Genomic DNA, 19027 nt, shown 5'->3' with positions numbered 1-19027 from the left:
CTATTCTGCTGGTGCAGTCACTGTGTACATACATTACTGATCCTGAGTTACCTCCTGTATTATACTCCAGAGCTGCACTCTCTATTCTGCTGGTGCAGTCACTGTGTACATACATTACTGATCCTGAGTTACCTCCTGTATTATACCCCAGAGCTGCACTCACTATTCTGCTGGTGCAGTCACTGTGTACATACATTACTGATCCTGAGTTACCTCCTGTATTATACTCCAGAGCTGCACTCTCTATTCTGCTGGTGCAGTCACTGTGTACATTACATTACTGATCCTGAGTTACCTCCTGTATTATACTCCAGAGCTGCACTCACTATTCTGCTGGTGCAGTCACTGTGTACATACATTACTGATCCTGAGTTACCTCCTGTATTATACTCCAGAGCTGCACTCTCTATTCTGCTGGTGCAGTCACTGTGTACATTACATTACTGATCCTGAGTTACCTCCTGTATTATACTCCAGAGCTGCACTCACTATTCTGCTGGTGCAGTCACTGTGTACATACATTACTGATCCTGAGTTACCTCCTGCATTATCCTCCAGAGCTGCGCTCCCTATTCTGCTGGGGCAGTTACCTCTGGGCCGGGGGTCCGTCCATGATGATGTTGATCCACAGTATCTGCATGGCGTTCAGGGGGTTGGGCAGGTTCATGATGGTGGACAGTGTGATGAGGCTCAGGGCAGAGATGCTCCTGGGGGGGCAGAGGACGGAGCCGTCAGATGTGGCCCCCGACTATAGACACTCATCATCCAGAAATGCCGCCCCCCCCCCCCCCATCATCTCTGGGACTGCGCAGCTTTACATCACTCCCGTCCACAGATGCTCCCATCGCGGCCGCTCTGCAGCTCTGGATGTGACTGGAGTAGTCGCGGCATCTATCACCCATCAATATGGCAGCACACTGCGCCCACCCAACGCCGATCCTCCAGCCCCCGATCCTGCGCCTTCCCGGCCCCGATCCTCCGCCCTCCGATCCTCCGCCCACCCGGCCCCCGATCCTCCGGCCCCCGATCCTCCGGCCCCCGATCCTGCGCCTTCCCGGCCCCGATCCTCCGCCCTCCGATCCTCCGCCCACCCGGCCCCCGATCCTGCGCGCGCCCGCCCGGCCCCTGATCCTCCGCCTACCAATCCTGTGCCCACCTGGCCCCCAATCCTCCAATCCTCCGCCCACCCGGCCCCCAAAGCCCGGCCCGCGGGCCGCACTCACGTGCTGAGCTGGAACCGCACAAAGTTCTTGATGTTGTAGAATATTCCTTTCCCCTCCTCGATGGCGTTCCTGAAAAACACCAAATCAGCGCCGTGAGAGGCCGCAACACGAGGGCCCGGGACACGGACAGACGGGGGCCCTTTAACAAGAATTCCCTGCAGGGCATGCTGGAATGTGTAGTTCCCCTTGGGAAGCAGCGATTTCTTGCAATAATGCAAATGCAACTCGCAGGCATCAGGCCAAGACCCCAGAGCTCCCCACAGAGAGAGAGCTCCCCGCAGAGCCCCACACAGAGAGAGAGCTCCCCGCAGAGCCCCACACAGAGAGAGAGCTCCCCGCAGAGCCCCACACAGAGAGAGAGCTCCCCGCAGAGCCCCACACAGAGAGAGAGAGAGAGAGCTCCCCGCAGAGCCCCACACAGAGAGAGCTCCCCCCGCAGAGCCCCACACAGAGAGAGAGCTCCCCGCAGAGCCCCACACAGAGAGAGCTCCCCCCGCAGAGCCCCACACAGAGAGAGAGCTCCCCGCAGAGCCCCACACAGAGAGAGAGCTCCCCGCAGAGCCCCACACAGAGAGAGAGCTCCCCGCAGAGCCCCACACAGAGAGAGAGCTCCCCGCAGAGCCCCACACAGAGAGAGAGCTCCCCGCAGAGCCCCACACAGAGAGAGAGCTCCCCGCAGAGCCCCACACAGAGAGAGAGCTCCCCGCAGAGCCCCACACAGAGAGAGAGCTCCCCGCAGAGCCCCACACAGAGAGAGAGCTCCCCGCAGAGCCCCACACAGAGAGAGAGCTCCCCGCAGAGCCCCACACAGAGAGAGAGCTCCCCGCAGAGCCCCACACAGAGAGAGAGCTCCCCGCAGAGCCCCACACAGAGAGAGCTCCCCGCAGAGCCCCACACAGAGAGAGAGCTCCCCGCAGAGCCCCACACAGAGAGAGAGCTCCCCGCAGAGCCCCACACAGAGAGAGCTCCCCGCAGAGCCCCACACAGAGAGAGAGCTCCCCGCAGAGCCCCACACAGAGAGAGAGCTCCCCGCAGAGCCCCACACAGAGAGAGAGCTCCCCGCAGAGCCCCACACAGAGAGAGAGCTCCCCGCAGAGCCCCACACAGAGAGAGAGCTCCCCGCAGAGCCCCACACAGAGAGAGCTCCCCCCGCAGAGCCCCACAGAGAGAGAGAGCTCCCCGCAGAGCCCCACACAGAGAGAGAGCTCCCCGCAGAGCCCCACACAGAGAGAGAGCTCCCCCCGCAGAGCCCCACAGAGAGAGCTCCCCGCAGAGCTCCACACAGAGAGAGAGCTCCCCGCAGAGCCCCACACAGAGAGAGAGCTCCCCGCAGAGCCCCACACAGAGCTCCCCGCAGAGCCCCACACAGAGAGAGAGCTCCCCGCAGAGCCCCACACAGAGAGAGAGCTCCCCGCAGAGCCCCACACAGAGCTCCCCGCAGAGCCCCACACAGAGAGAGAGCTCCCCCCGCAGAGCCCCACAGAGAGAGAGCTCCCCGCAGAGCTCCCCACAGAGAGAGAGCTCCCCCCGCAGAGCCCCACACAGAGAGAGAGCTCCCCCCGCAGAGCCCCACACAGAGAGAGAGAGCTCCCCCCGCAGAGCCCCACACAGAGAGAGAGAGCTCCCCGCAGAGCCCCACACAGAGAGAGAGCTCCCCGCAGAGCCCCACACAGAGAGAGAGCTCCCCGCAGAGCCCCACACAGAGAGAGAGCTCCCCGCAGAGCCCCACACAGAGCTCCCAGCAGAGCCCCACACAGAGCTCCCCGCAGAGCCCCACACAGAGAGAGAGCTCCCCGCAGAGCCCCACACAGAGAGAGAGCTCCCCGCAGAGCCCCACACAGAGAGAGAGAGAGAGAGAGCTCCCCGCAGAGCCCCACACAGAGAGAGAGAGCTCCCCGCAGAGCCCCACACAGAGAGAGCTCCCCGCAGAGCCCCACACAGAGAGAGAGCTCCCCGCAGAGCCCCACACAGAGAGAGAGCTCCCCCCGCAGAGCCCCACACAGAGAGAGCTCCCCCCGCAGAGCCCCACACAGAGAGAGAGCTCCCCGCAGAGCCCCACAGAGAGAGAGAGCTCCCCGCAGAGCCCCACACAGAGAGAGAGCTCCCCGCAGAGCCCCACACAGAGAGAGAGCTCCCCGCAGAGCCCCACACAGAGAGAGAGCTCCCCGCAGAGCCCCACACAGAGAGAGAGCTCCCCCCGCAGAGCCCCACACAGAGAGAGAGCTCCCCCCGCAGAGCCCCACACAGAGAGAGCTCCCCCCGCAGAGCCCCACACAGAGAGAGAGCTCCCCGCAGAGCCCCACAGAGAGAGAGCTCCCCGCAGAGCCCCACACAGAGAGAGAGCTCCCCGCAGAGCCCCACACAGAGAGAGAGCTCCCCGCAGAGCCCCACACAGAGAGAGAGCTCCCCGCAGAGCCCCACACAGAGAGAGAGCTCCCCGCAGAGCCCCACACAGAGAGAGAGCTCCCCGCAGAGCCCCACACAGAGAGAGAGCTCCCCGCAGAGCCCCACACAGAGAGAGAGAGAGAGAGAGCTCCCCGCAGAGCCCCACACAGAGAGAGAGCTCCCCCCGCAGAGCCCCACAGAGAGAGAGCTCCCCCCGCAGAGCCCCACACAGAGAGAGAGCTCCCCGCAGAGCCCCACACAGAGAGAGAGCTCCCCGCAGAGCCCCACACAGAGAGAGAGCTCCCCGCAGAGCCCCACACAGAGCTCCCAGCAGAGCCCCACACAGAGCTCCCCGCAGAGCCCCACACAGAGAGAGAGCTCCCCGCAGAGCCCCACACAGAGAGAGAGCTCCCCGCAGAGCCCCACACAGAGAGAGAGCTCCCCGCAGAGCCCCACACAGAGAGAGAGAGAGAGAGCTCCCCGCAGAGCCCCACACAGAGAGAGAGAGCTCCCCGCAGAGCCCCACACAGAGAGAGCTCCCCGCAGAGCCCCACACAGAGAGAGAGCTCCCCGCAGAGCCCCACACAGAGAGAGAGCTCCCCCCGCAAAGCCCCACACAGAGAGAGCTCCCCCCGCAGAGCCCCACACAGAGAGAGAGCTCCCCGCAGAGCCCCACAGAGAGAGAGCTCCCCGCAGAGCCCCACACAGAGAGAGAGCTCCCCGCAGAGCCCCACACAGAGAGAGAGCTCCCCGCAGAGCCCCACACAGAGAGAGAGCTCCCCGCAGAGCCCCACACAGAGAGAGAGCTCCCCGCAGAGCCCCACACAGAGAGAGAGCTCCCCCCGCAGAGCCCCACACAGAGAGAGAGCTCCCCCCGCAGAGCCCCACACAGAGAGAGCTCCCCCCGCAGAGCCCCACACAGAGAGAGAGCTCCCCGCAGAGCCCCACAGAGAGAGAGCTCCCCGCAGAGCCCCACACAGAGAGAGAGCTCCCCGCAGAGCCCCACACAGAGAGAGAGCTCCCCGCAGAGCCCCACACAGAGAGAGAGCTCCTCGCAGAGCCCCACACAGAGAGAGAGCTCCCCGCAGAGCCCCACACAGAGAGAGAGCTCCCCGCAGAGCCCCACAGAGAGAGAGAGCTCCCCGCAGAGCCCCACACAGAGAGAGAGCTCCCCGCAGAGCCCCACACAGAGAGAGAGCTCCCCGCAGAGCCCCACACAGAGAGAGAGCTCCCCGCAGAGCCCCACACAGAGAGAGCTCCCCCCGCAGAGCCCCACACAGAGAGAGAGCTCCCCGCAGAGCCCCACACAGAGAGAGAGCTCCCCGCAGAGCCCCACACAGAGAGAGAGCTCCCCGCAGAGCCCCACACAGAGAGAGCTCCCCCCGCAGAGCCCCACACAGAGAGAGAGCTCCCCGCAGAGCCCCACACAGAGAGAGAGCTCCCCCCGCAGAGCCCCACACAGAGCTCCCCGCAGAGCCCCACACAGAGCTCCCCGCAGAGCCCCACACAGAGAGAGAGCTCCCCGCAGAGCCCCACAGAGAGAGAGCTCCCCCCGCAGAGCTCCCCACAGAGAGAGAGCTCCCCGCAGAGCCCCACACAGAGAGAGAGCTCCCCGCAGAGCCCCACACAGAGAGAGAGCTCCCCGCAGAGCCCCACACAGAGAGAGAGCTCCCCGCAGAGCCCCACACAGAGAGAGAGAGAGAGAGAGAGAGCTCCCCGCAGAGCCCCACACAGAGAGAGCTCCCCCCGCAGAGCCCCACAGAGAGAGAGAGCTCCCCGCAGAGCCCCACAGAGAGAGAGAGCTCCCCGCAGAGCCCCACACAGAGAGAGCTCCCCGCAGAGCCCCACACAGAGCTCCCCGCAGAGCCCCACACAGAGAGAGAGCTCCCCGCAGAGAGAGCTCCCCGCAGAGCCCCACAGAGAGAGAGCTCCCCGCAGAGCCCCACACAGAGAGAGAGCTCCCCGCAGAGCCCCACACAGAGAGAGCTCCCCCCGCAGAGCCCCACACAGAGAGAGAGCTCACCGCAGAGCCCCACACAGAGAGAGAGCTCCCCGCAGAGCCCCACACAGAGAGAGAGCTCCCCGCAGAGCCCCACACAGAGAGAGAGCTCCCCGCAGAGCCCCACACAGAGAGAGAGAGAGAGAGCTCCCCGCAGAGCTCCCCACAGAGAGAGAGCTCCCCGCAGAGCCCCACACAGAGAGAGAGCTCCCCCCGCAGAGCCCCACAGAGAGAGAGCTCCCCCCGCAGAGCCCCACACAGAGAGAGAGCTCCCCGCAGAGCCCCACACAGAGAGAGAGCTCCCCGCAGAGCCCCACACAGAGAGAGAGCTCCCCGCAGAGCCCCACACAGAGCTCCCAGCAGAGCCCCACACAGAGCTCCCCGCAGAGCCCCACACAGAGAGAGAGCTCCCCGCAGAGCCCCACACAGAGAGAGAGCTCCCCGCAGAGCCCCACACAGAGAGAGAGCTCCCCCCGCAGAGCCCCACAGAGAGAGCTCCCCGCAGAGCCCCACACAGAGAGAGAGCTCCCCGCAGAGCCCCACACAGAGAGAGAGCTCCCCCCGCAGAGCCCCACAGAGAGAGAGAGCTCCCCGCAGAGCCCCACACAGAGAGAGAGCTCCCCGCAGAGCCCCACACAGAGAGAGAGAGAGCTCCCCGCAGAGCTCCCCACACAGAGAGAGAGCTCCCCGCAGAGCCCCACACAGAGAGAGAGCTCCCCGCAGAGCCCCACACAGAGAGAGAGCTCCCCGCAGAGCCCCACACAGAGAGAGAGCTCCCCCCGCAGAGCCCCACAGAGAGAGAGAGCTCCCCGCAGAGCTCCCCACAGAGAGAGAGCTCCCCCCGCAGAGCCCCACACAGAGAGAGAGCTCCCCGCAGAGCCCCACAGAGAGAGAGAGCTCCCCGCAGAGCTCCCCACAGAGAGAGAGCTCCCCCCGCAGAGCCCCACACAGAGAGAGAGAGAGAGCTCCCCGCAGAGCCCCACACAGAGAGCTCCCCCCGCAGAGCCCATAGAGAGAGCTCCCCACAGAGCGCGCTCCCCGCAGAGCCCCACAGAGAGAGAGCTCCCCCCGCAGAGCCCCACACAGAGAGAGAGCTCCCCGCAGAGCCCCACACAGAGAGAGAGCTCCCCACAGAGCCCCACACAGAGAGAGAGCTCCCCACAGAGCCCCACACAGAGAGAGAGCTCCCCGCAGAGCCCCACACAGAGAGAGAGCTCCCCGCAGAGCCCCACACAGAGAGAGAGCTCCCCGCAGAGCCCCACACAGAGAGAGAGCTTCCCCCGCAGAGCCCATAGAGAGAGAGCTCCCCGCAGAGCCCCACACAGAGAGAGAGCTCCCCGCAGAGCCCCACACAGAGAGAGAGCTCCCCGCAGAGCCCCACACAGAGAGAGAGCTCCCCGCAGAGCCCCACAGAGAGAGAGAGAGCTCCCCCCGCAGAGCCCCACACAGAGAGAGAGCTCCCCGCAGAGCCCCACACAGAGAGAGAGCTCCCCGCAGAGCCCCACACAGAGAGAGAGCTCCCCCCGCAGAGCCCCACAGAGAGAGAGCTCCCCGCAGAGCCCCACACAGAGAGAGAGCTCCCCGCAGAGCCCCACACAGAGAGAGAGCTCCCCGCAGAGCCCCACAGAGAGAGAGAGCTCCCCCCGCAGAGCCCCACACAGAGAGAGAGCTCCCCGCAGAGCCCCACAGAGAGAGAGCTCCCCGCAGAGCCCCACACAGAGAGAGAGCTCCCCGCAGAGCCCCACACAGAGAGAGAGCTCCCCGCAGAGCCCCACACAGAGAGAGAGCTCCCCGCAGAGCCCCACACAGAGAGAGAGCTCCCCGCAGAGCCCCACACAGAGAGAGAGCTCCCCCCGCAGAGCCCCACACAGAGAGAGAGCTCCCCCCGCAGAGCCCCACACAGAGAGAGAGCTCCCCCCGCAGAGCCCCACACAGAGAGAGCTCCCCCCGCAGAGCCCCACACAGAGAGAGAGCTCCCCGCAGAGCCCCACAGAGAGAGAGCTCCCCGCAGAGCCCCACACAGAGAGAGAGCTCCCCGCAGAGCCCCACACAGAGAGAGAGCTCCCCGCAGAGCCCCACACAGAGAGAGAGCTCCCCCCGCAGAGCCCCACACAGAGAGAGCTCCCCCCGCAGAGCCCCACACAGAGAGAGAGCTCCCCGCAGAGCCCCACAGAGAGAGAGCTCCCCGCAGAGCCCCACACAGAGAGAGAGCTCCCCGCAGAGCCCCACACAGAGAGAGAGCTCCCCGCAGAGCCCCACACAGAGAGAGAGCTCCCCGCAGAGCCCCACACAGAGAGAGAGCTCCCCGCAGAGCCCCACACAGAGAGAGAGCTCCCCGCAGAGCCCCACACAGAGAGAGAGCTCCCCGCAGAGCCCCACACAGAGAGAGAGCTCCCCGCAGAGCCCCACACAGAGAGAGAGCTCCCCGCAGAGCCCCACACAGAGAGAGAGCTCCCCGCAGAGCCCCACACAGAGAGAGAGCTCCCCGCAGAGCCCCACACAGAGAGAGCTCCCCCCGCAGAGCCCCACACAGAGCTCCCCGCAGAGCCCCACACAGAGAGAGAGCTCCCCGCAGAGCCCCACACAGAGAGAGAGCTCCCCGCAGAGCCCCACACAGAGAGAGAGCTCCCCGCAGAGCCCCACACAGAGAGAGAGCTCCCCGCAGAGCCCCACACAGAGAGAGCTCCCCCCGCAGAGCCCCACACAGAGAGAGAGCTCCCCCCGCAGAGCCCCACACAGAGCTCCCCGCAGAGCCCCACACAGAGCTCCCCGCAGAGCCCCACACAGAGAGAGAGCTCCCCGCAGAGCCCCACAGAGAGAGAGCTCCCCCCGCAGAGCTCCCCACAGAGAGAGAGCTCCCCGCAGAGCCCCACACAGAGAGAGAGCTCCCCGCAGAGCCCCACACAGAGAGAGAGCTCCCCGCAGAGCCCCACACAGAGAGAGAGCTCCCCGCAGAGCCCCACACAGAGAGAGAGAGAGAGAGCTCCCCCCGCAGAGCCCCACACAGAGAGAGAGCTCCCCCCGCAGAGCCCCACACAGAGAGAGAGCTCCCCGCAGAGCCCCACACAGAGAGAGCTCCCCCCGCAGAGCCCCACACAGAGAGAGCTCCCCGCAGAGCCCCACACAGAGAGAGCTCCCCGCAGAGCCCCACACAGAGAGAGAGCTCCCCGCAGAGAGAGCTCCCCGCAGAGCCCCACACAGAGAGAGCTCCCCGCAGAGCCCCACACAGAGAGAGAGCTCCCCGCAGAGCCCCACACAGAGAGAGAGCTCCCCGCAGAGCCCCACACAGAGAGAGCTCCCCCCGCAGAGCCCCACACAGAGAGAGAGCTCCCCGCAGAGCCCCACACAGAGAGAGCTCCCCCCGCAGAGCCCCACACAGAGCTCCCCGCAGAGCCCCACACAGAGCTCCCCGCAGAGCCCCACACAGAGAGAGAGCTCCCCGCAGAGCCCCACACAGAGAGAGAGCTCCCCGCAGAGCCCCACACAGAGAGAGAGCTCCCCGCAGAGCCCCACACAGAGAGAGAGAGAGAGAGAGCTCCCCGCAGAGCTCCCCACAGAGAGAGAGCTCCCCGCAGAGCCCCACACAGAGAGAGAGCTCCCCCCGCAGAGCCCCACAGAGAGAGAGCTCCCCCCGCAGAGCCCCACACAGAGAGAGAGCTCCCCGCAGAGCCCCACACAGAGAGAGAGCTCCCCGCAGAGCCCCACACAGAGAGAGAGCTCCCCGCAGAGCCCCACACAGAGCTCCCAGCAGAGCCCCACACAGAGAGAGAGCTCCCCGCAGAGCCCCACACAGAGAGAGAGAGAGAGAGAGAGAGCTCCCCGCAGAGCTCCCCACAGAGAGAGAGCTCCCCGCAGAGCCCCACACAGAGAGAGAGCTCCCCGCAGAGCCCCACACAGAGAGAGAGCTCCCCCCGCAGAGCCCCACAGAGAGAGCTCCCCGCAGAGCCCCACACAGAGAGAGAGCTCCCCGCAGAGCCCCACACAGAGAGAGAGCTCCCCCCGCAGAGCCCCACAGAGAGAGAGAGCTCCCCGCAGAGCCCCACACAGAGAGAGAGCTCCCCGCAGAGCCCCACACAGAGAGAGAGAGAGAGAGCTCCCCGCAGAGCTCCCCACACAGAGAGAGAGCTCCCCGCAGAGCCCCACACAGAGAGAGAGAGCTCCCCGCAGAGCCCCACACAGAGAGAGAGCTCCCCGCAGAGCCCCACACAGAGAGAGAGCTCCCCGCAGAGCCCCACACAGAGAGAGAGCTCCCCCCGCAGAGCCCCACACAGAGAGAGAGCTCCCCCCGCAGAGCTCCCCACAGAGAGAGAGCTCCCCCCGCAGAGCCCCACACAGAGAGAGAGCTCCCCGCAGAGCCCCAGAGAGAGAGAGAGAGAGAGCTCCCCGCAGAGCCCCAGAGAGAGAGAGAGAGAGAGCTCCCCGCAGAGCCCCACACAGAGAGCTCCCCCCGCAGAGCCCATAGAGAGAGCTCCCCACAGAGCCCCACAGAGAGAGAGCTCCCCCCGCAGAGCCCCACACAGAGAGAGAGCTCCCCGCAGAGCCCCACACAGAGAGAGAGCTCCCCGCAGAGCCCCACAGAGAGAGAGCTCCCCGCAGAGCCCCACACAGAGAGAGAGCTCCCCGCAGAGCCCCACACAGAGAGAGAGCTCCCCGCAGAGCCCCACACAGAGAGAGAGCTCCCCGCAGAGCCCCACACAGAGAGAGAGCTCCCCGCAGAGCCCCACACAGAGAGAGAGCTTCCCCCGCAGAGCCCCACACAGAGAGAGAGCTCCCCGCAGAGCCCCACACAGAGAGAGAGCTCCCCGCAGAGCCCCACACAGAGAGAGAGCTCCCCGCAGAGCCCCACACAGAGCTCCCAGCAGAGCCCCACACAGAGAGAGAGCTCCCCGCAGAGCCCCACACAGAGAGAGAGAGAGAGAGAGAGAGCTCCCCGCAGAGCTCCCCACAGAGAGAGAGCTCCCCGCAGAGCCCCACACAGAGAGAGAGCTCCCCGCAGAGCCCCACACAGAGAGAGAGCTCCCCCCGCAGAGCCCCACAGAGAGAGCTCCCCGCAGAGCCCCACACAGAGAGAGAGCTCCCCGCAGAGCCCCACACAGAGAGAGAGCTCCCCCCGCAGAGCCCCACAGAGAGAGAGAGCTCCCCGCAGAGCCCCACACAGAGAGAGAGCTCCCCGCAGAGCCCCACACAGAGAGAGAGAGAGAGAGAGAGCTCCCCGCAGAGCTCCCCACACAGAGAGAGAGCTCCCCGCAGAGCCCCACACAGAGAGAGAGAGAGAGCTCCCCGCAGAGCCCCACACAGAGAGAGAGCTCCCCGCAGAGCCCCACACAGAGAGAGAGCTCCCCCCGCAGAGCCCCACAGAGAGAGAGAGCTCCCCGCAGAGCTCCCCACAGAGAGAGAGCTCCCCCCGCAGAGCCCCACACAGAGAGAGAGCTCCCCGCAGAGCCCCAGAGAGAGAGAGAGAGAGAGCTCCCCGCAGAGCCCCAGAGAGAGAGAGAGAGAGAGCTCCCCGCAGAGCCCCACACAGAGAGCTCCCCCCGCAGAGCCCATAGAGAGAGCTCCCCACAGAGCCCCACAGAGAGAGAGCTCCCCCCGCAGAGCCCCACACAGAGAGAGAGCTCCCCGCAGAGCCCCACACAGAGAGAGAGCTCCCCGCAGAGCCCCACAGAGAGAGAGAGCTCCCCGCAGAGCCCCACACAGAGAGAGAGCTCCCCGCAGAGCCCCACACAGAGAGAGAGCTCCCCGCAGAGCCCCACACAGAGAGAGAGCTCCCCGCAGAGCCCCACACAGAGAGAGAGCTCCCCGCAGAGCCCCACACAGAGAGAGAGCTCCCCGCAGAGCCCATAGAGAGAGAACTCCCCGCAGGTCCTGGTGGCTCAACTGTGCAATCTCCAGAAAATCGTCAAAGGAAAATACGTGAAGAGCCCGGCATACAGTGCAGCTCCACTTTGCCAGTAGAGGACAGGGCAGGCTGACCCCAGCTCCGCCGGTACAGGCCCACACGGCTCGGCTGGACCCAGCTACTCCATACTTTGTGCACACCGGTCTCCGCTCCACCAGATATCACACATCTGTGGTCCCCACAGTCTCCTGGAGTCACCATCCACCTCCCGGCTTAGGCTGCTGCTCTGCCCTCCATGCTTTACCCTGCAGGTAACATAAAGCTGCAGCTGGCCAGAGACAGCAGGATCCTCATCATCTCTGTACATACAGAATTGTCCTGACAGCGCAGGATGAGCGGAGACCTCCGCTGCGCTCAATCACCCGCCACACACATCCGCTGCTGCCACTAATGCCGCCTAATGGTGCGGAAACATTACATGTGTCAGCCGCTAATAGCAAACACTGCAGAGGAGCACAACCCCCATCACCCCACACCGCAGAACCGCTGCCGGAGCTAAAAGGGCCAGCTCCGCCCTGCACGCTCATTCCTGCACCACACCGCTTTGCACGCTCATTCCTGCACCGCACCGCCCTGCACGCTCATTCCTGCACCGCACCGCCCTGCACGCTCATTCCTGCACCGCACCGCCCTGCACGCTCATTCCTGCACCGCACCGCCCTGCACGCTCATTCCTGCACCGCACCGCCCTGCACGCTCATTCCTGCACCGCACCGCCCTGCACGCTCATTCCTGCACCGCACCGCCCTGCACGCTCCGTCCTGCACCGCACCGCCCTGCACGCTCATTCCTGCACCGCCCAGCACACTTATTCCTGCACCGCACCGCCCTGCAAGCTCATTCCTGCACCGCACCGCACCGCCCTGCACGCTCATTCCTTCACCGCACCGCCCTGCACGCTCATTCCTTCACCGCACCGCCCTGCACGCTCATTCCTGCACCGTACCGCCCTGCACGCTCATTCCTGCACCGCACCGCCCTGCACGCTCATTCCTGCACCGCACCGCCCTGCACGCTCATTCCTGCACCGCACCGCCCTGCACGCTCATTCCTGCACCGCACCGCCCTGCACGCTCCGTCCTGCACGCTCATTCCTGCACCGCCCTGCACACTTATTCCTGCACCGCACCGCCCTGCAAGCTCATTCCTGCACCGCACCGCCCTGCACGCTCATTCCTTCACCGCACCGCCCTGCACGCTCATTCCTTCACCGCACCGCCCTGCACGCTCATTCCTGCACCGCACCGCCCTGCACGCTCATTCCTGCACCGCACCGCCCTGCACGCTCTGTCCTGCACGCTCCGTCCTGCACCACACCGCACCGCCCTGCATGCTCATTCCTGCACCGCCCTGCACGCTCATTCCTGCACCGCCCTGCACGCTCCGTCCTGCACCGTACCGCACTGCATGCTCCGTCCTGCACCGCCCTGCACGCTCCGTCCTGCACCACACCGCACCGCCCTGCACGCTCATTCCTGCACCGCACCGCCCTGCACGCTCATTCCTGCACCGCCCTGCACACTCATTCCTGCACCGCACCGCCCTGCAAGCTCATTCCTGCACCGCACCGCCCTGCACGCTCATTCCTGCACCGCACCGCCCTGCACGCTCATTCCTGCACCGCACCGCCCTGCACGCTCATTCCTGCACCGCACCGCCCTGCACGCTCATTCCTGCACCGCACCGCCCTGCACGCTCCGTCCTGCACCGCACCGCCCTGCACGCTCATTCCTGCACCGCCCAGCACACTTATTCCTGCACCGCACCGCCCTGCAAGCTCATTCCTGCACCGCACCGCACCGCCCTGCACGCTCATTCCTTCACCGCACCGCCCTGCACGCTCATTCCTTCACCGCACCGCCCTGCACGCTCATTCCTGCACCGTACCGCCCTGCACGCTCATTCCTGCACCGCACCGCCCTGCACGCTCATTCCTGCACCGCACCGCCCTGCACGCTCATTCCTGCACCGCACCGCCCTGCACGCTCCGTCCTGCACGCTCATTCCTGCACCGCCCTGCACACTTATTCCTGCACCGCACCGCCCTGCAAGCTCATTCCTGCACCGCACCGCCCTGCACGCTCATTCCTTCACCGCACCGCCCTGCACGCTCATTCCTTCACCGCACCGCCCTGCACGCTCATTCCTGCACCGCACCGCCCTGCACGCTCATTCCTGCACCGCACCGCCCTGCACGCTCTGTCCTGCACGCTCCGTCCTGCACCACACCGCACCGCCCTGCATGCTCATTCCTGCACCGCCCTGCACGCTCATTCCTGCACCGCCCTGCACGCTCATTCCTGCACCGCCCTGCACGCTCCGTCCTGCACCGTACCGCACTGCATGCTCCGTCCTGCACCGCCCTGCACGCTCCGTCCTGCACCACACCGCACCGCCCTGCACGCTCATTCCTGCACCGCACCGCCCTGCACGCTCATTCCTGCACCGCCCTGCACACTCATTCCTGCACCGCACCGCCCTGCAAGCTCATTCCTGCACCGCACCGCCCTGCACGCTCATTCCTGCACCGCACCGCCCTGCACGCTCCGTCCTGCACCGCACCACCCTGCACGCTCAGTCCTGCACTGCACCGCCCTGCACGCTCCGTCCTGCACCACACCGCACCGCACCGCCCTGCACCGCCCTGCACGCTCATTCCTGCATCGCACCGCCCTGCACGCTCCGTCCTGCACCACACCGCACCGCCCTGCACGCTCATTCCTGCACCGCACCGCCCTGCACACTCATTCCTGCACCACACCGCACCGCCCTGCACGCTCCGCCATCGTGCTCCTCGGTGCAGGACCTCCGCTTGCTCTTGTTTTTACTGTCGGCCTCCTGCGTCACACTCACATGATAGTGGAGAAGTCGTCGTCCACCAGGATCATGTCCGCCGCCTCCTTGCTGACGTCTGTGCCCGTCTTTCCCATGGCGACGCCGATGTCCGCCGACTTCAGAGCGACTGCGTCATTGACTCCGTCCCCCGTCATCCCCACAATGGCTCCGGTGCGCTGCAGAGCCTGGCGGGGCAGAGACAGGGTTACTGCAGAGCAGAGGCGGCAGAACACAGCACGGGGGGCGGTGGGGCACAGCGCGGGGGGCGGCGGGGCACAGCGCGGGGGGCGGCGGGGCACAGCGCGGGGACACCGGGGGCCGCGTTACCTTGATGATCTTCAGCTTGTGTTTGGGGCTGGTTCTGTAGAAAACGGAGACCTGGAAAACGCAAAACCACAAGTCACAACCCACATCCCAGAGCAGACGCAGCCCCCCGAAACCAGCCGGAGAGCGCCCACCTTAGTGACCACGGACGGCAGCGCCGACTCATCCAGAGCGTCCAGCTCCTCCCCAGAGATCGCCTTCAGGTGCCAGTTAGTCAGACCGATGCTCCTGCCTGTGAGACGAGGGCGCGAGTGAGCGGAGCAGTGTAAGGGGCCACCTCCAGAGCTGCACTCACTATTCTGCTGTTACATCATGTCTTATCCTCCAGTCACCTCCAGAGCTGCAGTCACTATTCTACTGTTACATCATGTCTTATCCTCCAGTCACCTCCAGAGCTGCACTCACTATTCTGCTGTTACATCGTGTCTTATCCTCCAGTCACCTCCAGAACTGCACTCACTATTCTGCTGTTACATCGTGTCTTCCAGTCACCTCCAGAGCTGCACTCACTATTCTGCTGTTACATCGTGTCTTATCCTCCAGTCACCTCCAGAGCTGCAGTCACTATTCTGCTGTTACATCGTGTCTTCCAGTCACCTCCAGAGCTGCACTCACTATTCTGCTGTTACATCGTGTCTTATCCTCCAGTCACCTCCAGAGCTGCACTCACTATTCTGCTGTAACATCGTGTCTTATCCTCCAGTCACCTCCAGAGCTGCAGTCACTATTCTGCTGTTACATCGTGTCTTATCCTCCAGTCACCTCCAGAGCTGCAGTCACTATTCTGCTGTTACATCATGTCTTATCCTCCAGTCACCTCCAGAGCTGCACTCACTATTCTGCTGTTACATCATGTCTTATCCTCCAGTCACCTCCAGAGCTGCACTCACTATTCTGCTGTTACATCGTGTCTTATCCTCCAGTCACCTCCAGAGCTGCAGTCACTATTCTGCTGTTACATCATGTCTTATGAGCTGCAGTCATTGTTCTGCGGTCACATTCTGGAGGTGGTGTGCGTGTCGGTGTGTGACCACACGGCGGTGCGGTGTACGTTGTGCCATTATGGGGGGGGGGGGCACTTACCGATGGCTTGTGCCGTCTCCAGCGCGTCCCCGGTGATCATCTTCACGGCCACCCCGGAGTCCAGCAGGGTCTGCACGGCGTCGCTCACCCCGCTACGTGGGGGGTCTATGATCCCGATCAGTCCCAGGAAGGTGAGCGTCCCCAGCTCCGCACCGGAGGCCAACGCCAGGACTGCAAGAACAGAGGCGCCATTACCTGACAGTCCCGTCATGCGGCTGCCCGCGCTGGTGCTTTGTTACAATGTATCAGTGGTGATCAGGTCCTGGCTGGAGGCTCGTACCTCGCAGGCCTTGGCTCCCCATGTTCTTCTCCTCCTGCAGATACAGCGCCCTCTGCTGCGGGGTGAGGGGCAGCGCCATCCCGCCACTGTTATAGGTGGAGCAGTACTGGACCACCTCCTCGTACGCGCCCTTCATGAAGTAAACCTCCTCCTGGTTCTAGAAGAAAAACCCATCAGAGGTAACAGGGGGCGGAGAGGCGCCCGTCAGGGGAGAGAGGCGCCCGTCAGGGGAGAGAGGCGCCCGTCAGGGGAGAGAGGCGCCCGTCAGCGGAGAGAGGCGCCCGTCAGCGGAGAGAGGCGCCCGTCAGGGGAGAGAGGCGCCCTTCAGGGGAGAGAGGCGCCCGTCAGCGGAGAGAGGCGCCCGTCAGCGGAGAGAGGCGCCCGTCAGGGGAGAGAGGCGCCCGTCAGGGGAGAGAGGCGCCCGTCAGGGGAGAGAGGCGCCCGTCAGGGGAGAGAGGCGCCCGTCAGGGGAGAGAGGCGCCCGTCAGGGGAGAGAGGCGCCCGTCAGGGGAGAGAGGCGCCCGTCAGCGGAGAGAGGCGCCCGTCAGCGGAGAGAGGCGCCCGTCAGCGGAGAGAGGCGCCCGTCAGGGGAGAGAGGCGCCCTTCAGGGGAGAGAGGCGCCCGTCAGCGGAGAGAGGCGCCCGTCAGCGGAGAGAGGCGCCCGTCAGCGGAGAGAGGCGCCCGTCAGCGGAGAGAGGCGCCCGTCAGGGGAGAGAGGCGCCCGTCAGGGGAGAGAGGCGCCCGTCAGGGGAGAGAGGCGCCCGTCAGGGGAGAGAGGCGCCCGTCAGGGGAGAGAGGCGCCCGTCAGGGGAGAGAGGCGCCCGTCAGGGGAGAGAGGCGCCCGTCAGGGGAGAGAGGCGCCCGTCAGGGGAGAGAGGCGCCCGTCAGCGGAGAGAGGCGCCCGTCAGCGGAGAGAGGCGCCCGTCAGCGGAGAGAGGCGCCCGTCAGCGGAGAGAGGCGCCCGTCAGCGGAGAGAGGCGCCCGTCAGCGGAGAGAGGCGCCCGTCAGCGGAGAGAGGCGCCCGTCAGCGGAGAGAGGCGCCCGTCAGCGGAGAGAGGCGCCCGTCAGCGGAGAGAGGCGCCCGTCAGCGGAGAGAGGCGCCCGTCAGCGGAGAGAGGCGCCCGTCAGGGGAGAGAGGCGCCCGTCAGGGGAGAGCGGCCCGTCGGGGGAGAGCGGCCCGTCGGGGGAGAGCGGCCAGTCAGCGGTGCGGACAGTGCGTTACCTCCATTCGCTCAGCACATTTAACCGCCATCCACCGCTGCTCCGAGCTGAAGGGGATCTCCTTCCTGCGCGTGTAATTGTCAGCAGCGCTTCCGAGTCCCATCTGTAAAAGAGAAGAAAGTGAGCGGTGCCGTGGAGAGTCTCCGCATTATCTCGTCCTCTCTATGGAGAGTCTCCGCATTATCCCCTCCTCTCTATGGAGAGTCTCCGCATTATCCTGTCCTCTCTATGGAGAGTCTCCGCATTATCCCCTCCTCTCTATGGAGAGTCTCCGCATTATCCCGTCCTCTCTATGGAGAGTCTCCGCATTATCCCCTCCTCTCTATGGAGAGTCTCCGCATTATCCCGTCCTCTCTATGGAGAGTCTCCGCATTATCCTGTCCTCTCTATGGAGAGTCTCCGCATTATCCCGTCCTCTCTATGGAGAGTCTCCGCATTATCCCGTCCTCTCTATGGAGAGTCTCCGCATTATCCCGCCCTCTCTATGGAGAGTCTCCGCATTATCCCGTCCTCTCTATGGAGAGTCTCCGCATTATCTCGTCCTCTCTATGGAGAGTCTCCGCATTATCTCGTCCTCTCTATGGAGAGTCTCCGCATTATCCCGTCCTCTCTATGGAGAGTCTCCGCATTATCCCCTCCTCTCTATGGAGAGTCTCCGCATTATCCCGTCCTCTCTATGGAGAGTCTCCGCATTATCCCGTCCTCTCTATGGAGAGTCTCCGCATTATCCCGTCCTCTCTATGGAGAGTCTCCGCATTATCCCGTCCTCTCTATGGAGAGTCTCTGCATTATCCTGTCCTCTCTATGGAGAGTCTCCGCATTGTCCTGTCCTCTCTATGGAGAGTCTCCGCATTATCCCCTCCTCTCTATGGAGATTCTCCGCATTATCCCCTCCTCTCTATGGAGAGTCTCCGCATTATCCCGTCCTCTCTATGGAGAGTCTCCGCATTATCCCGTCCTCTCTATGGAGAGTCTCCGCATTATCCCGTCCTCTCTATGGAGAGTCTCCGCATTATCCCGTCCTCTCTATGGAGAGTCTCCGCATTATCCCGTCCTCTCTATGGAGAGTCTCCGCATTATCCCGTCCTCTCTATGGAGAGTCTCCGCATTATCCCGTCCTCTCTATGGAGAGTCTCCGCATTATCCCGTCCTCTCTATGGAGATTCTCCGCATTATCCCGTCCTCTCTATGGAGGGTCTCCGCATTATCCCGTCCTCTCTATGGAGAGTCTCCGCATTATCCCGTCCTCTCTATGGAGATTCTCCGCATTATCCCGTCCTCTCTATGGAGAGTCTCCGCATTATCCCGTCCTCTCTATGGAGAGTCTCCGCATTATCCCGTCCTCTCTATGGAGAGTCTAGGCATTATCCCGTCCTCTCTATGAAGAGTCTCCGCATTATCCCGTCCTCTCTATGGAGAGTCTCCGCATTATCCCGTCCTCTCTATGGAGAGTCTCCGCATTATCCCCTCCTCTCTATGGAGAGTCTCCGCATTATCCCGTCCTCTCTATGGAGAGTCTCCGCATTATCCCGTCCTCTCTATGGAGAGTCTCCGCATTATCCCGTCCTCTCTATGGAGAGTCTCCGCATTATCCCGTCCTCTCTATGGAGAGTCTCCGCATTATCCCGTCCTCTCTATGGAGAGTCTCCGCATTATCCCGTCCTCTCTATGGAGATTCTCCGCATTATCCCGTCCTCTCTATGGAGATTCTCCGCATTATCCCGTCCTCTCTATGGAGAGTCTCCGCATTATCCCGTCCTCTCTATGGAGAGTCTCCG

At 64.2% G+C, this 19027-nt stretch overlaps 1 protein-coding gene across 1 annotated transcript in view; it reads right to left on the bottom strand.

Annotated features, from left to right (window-relative positions):
• The window catches only part of ATP2C2 (ATPase secretory pathway Ca2+ transporting 2), a 47360-nt gene that overhangs the window by 4905 nt on the left and 23428 nt on the right, over positions 1 to 19027 (bottom strand). The window contains exons 14-21 of the mRNA XM_075326260.1: positions 17251 to 17352; positions 16029 to 16185; positions 15749 to 15919; positions 14800 to 14897; positions 14669 to 14719; positions 14360 to 14526; positions 1224 to 1292; positions 591 to 707 (exon numbers count right to left, since the gene is read on the bottom strand). Of these exons, the coding sequence (XP_075182375.1) occupies positions 591 to 707; positions 1224 to 1292; positions 14360 to 14526; positions 14669 to 14719; positions 14800 to 14897; positions 15749 to 15919; positions 16029 to 16185; positions 17251 to 17352 (932 nt within the window). The remainder of the gene's footprint in view (positions 1 to 590; positions 708 to 1223; positions 1293 to 14359; positions 14527 to 14668; positions 14720 to 14799; positions 14898 to 15748; positions 15920 to 16028; positions 16186 to 17250; positions 17353 to 19027) is intronic.

This window comes from Anomaloglossus baeobatrachus, chromosome 10 (genome assembly GCF_048569485.1).
Source record: "Anomaloglossus baeobatrachus isolate aAnoBae1 chromosome 10, aAnoBae1.hap1, whole genome shotgun sequence".
NCBI lineage: Eukaryota > Metazoa > Chordata > Amphibia > Anura > Aromobatidae > Anomaloglossus > Anomaloglossus baeobatrachus.
Note: the sequence above shows the minus strand (reverse complement) of the source record. Positions and strands in the feature narration are given on the sequence as shown.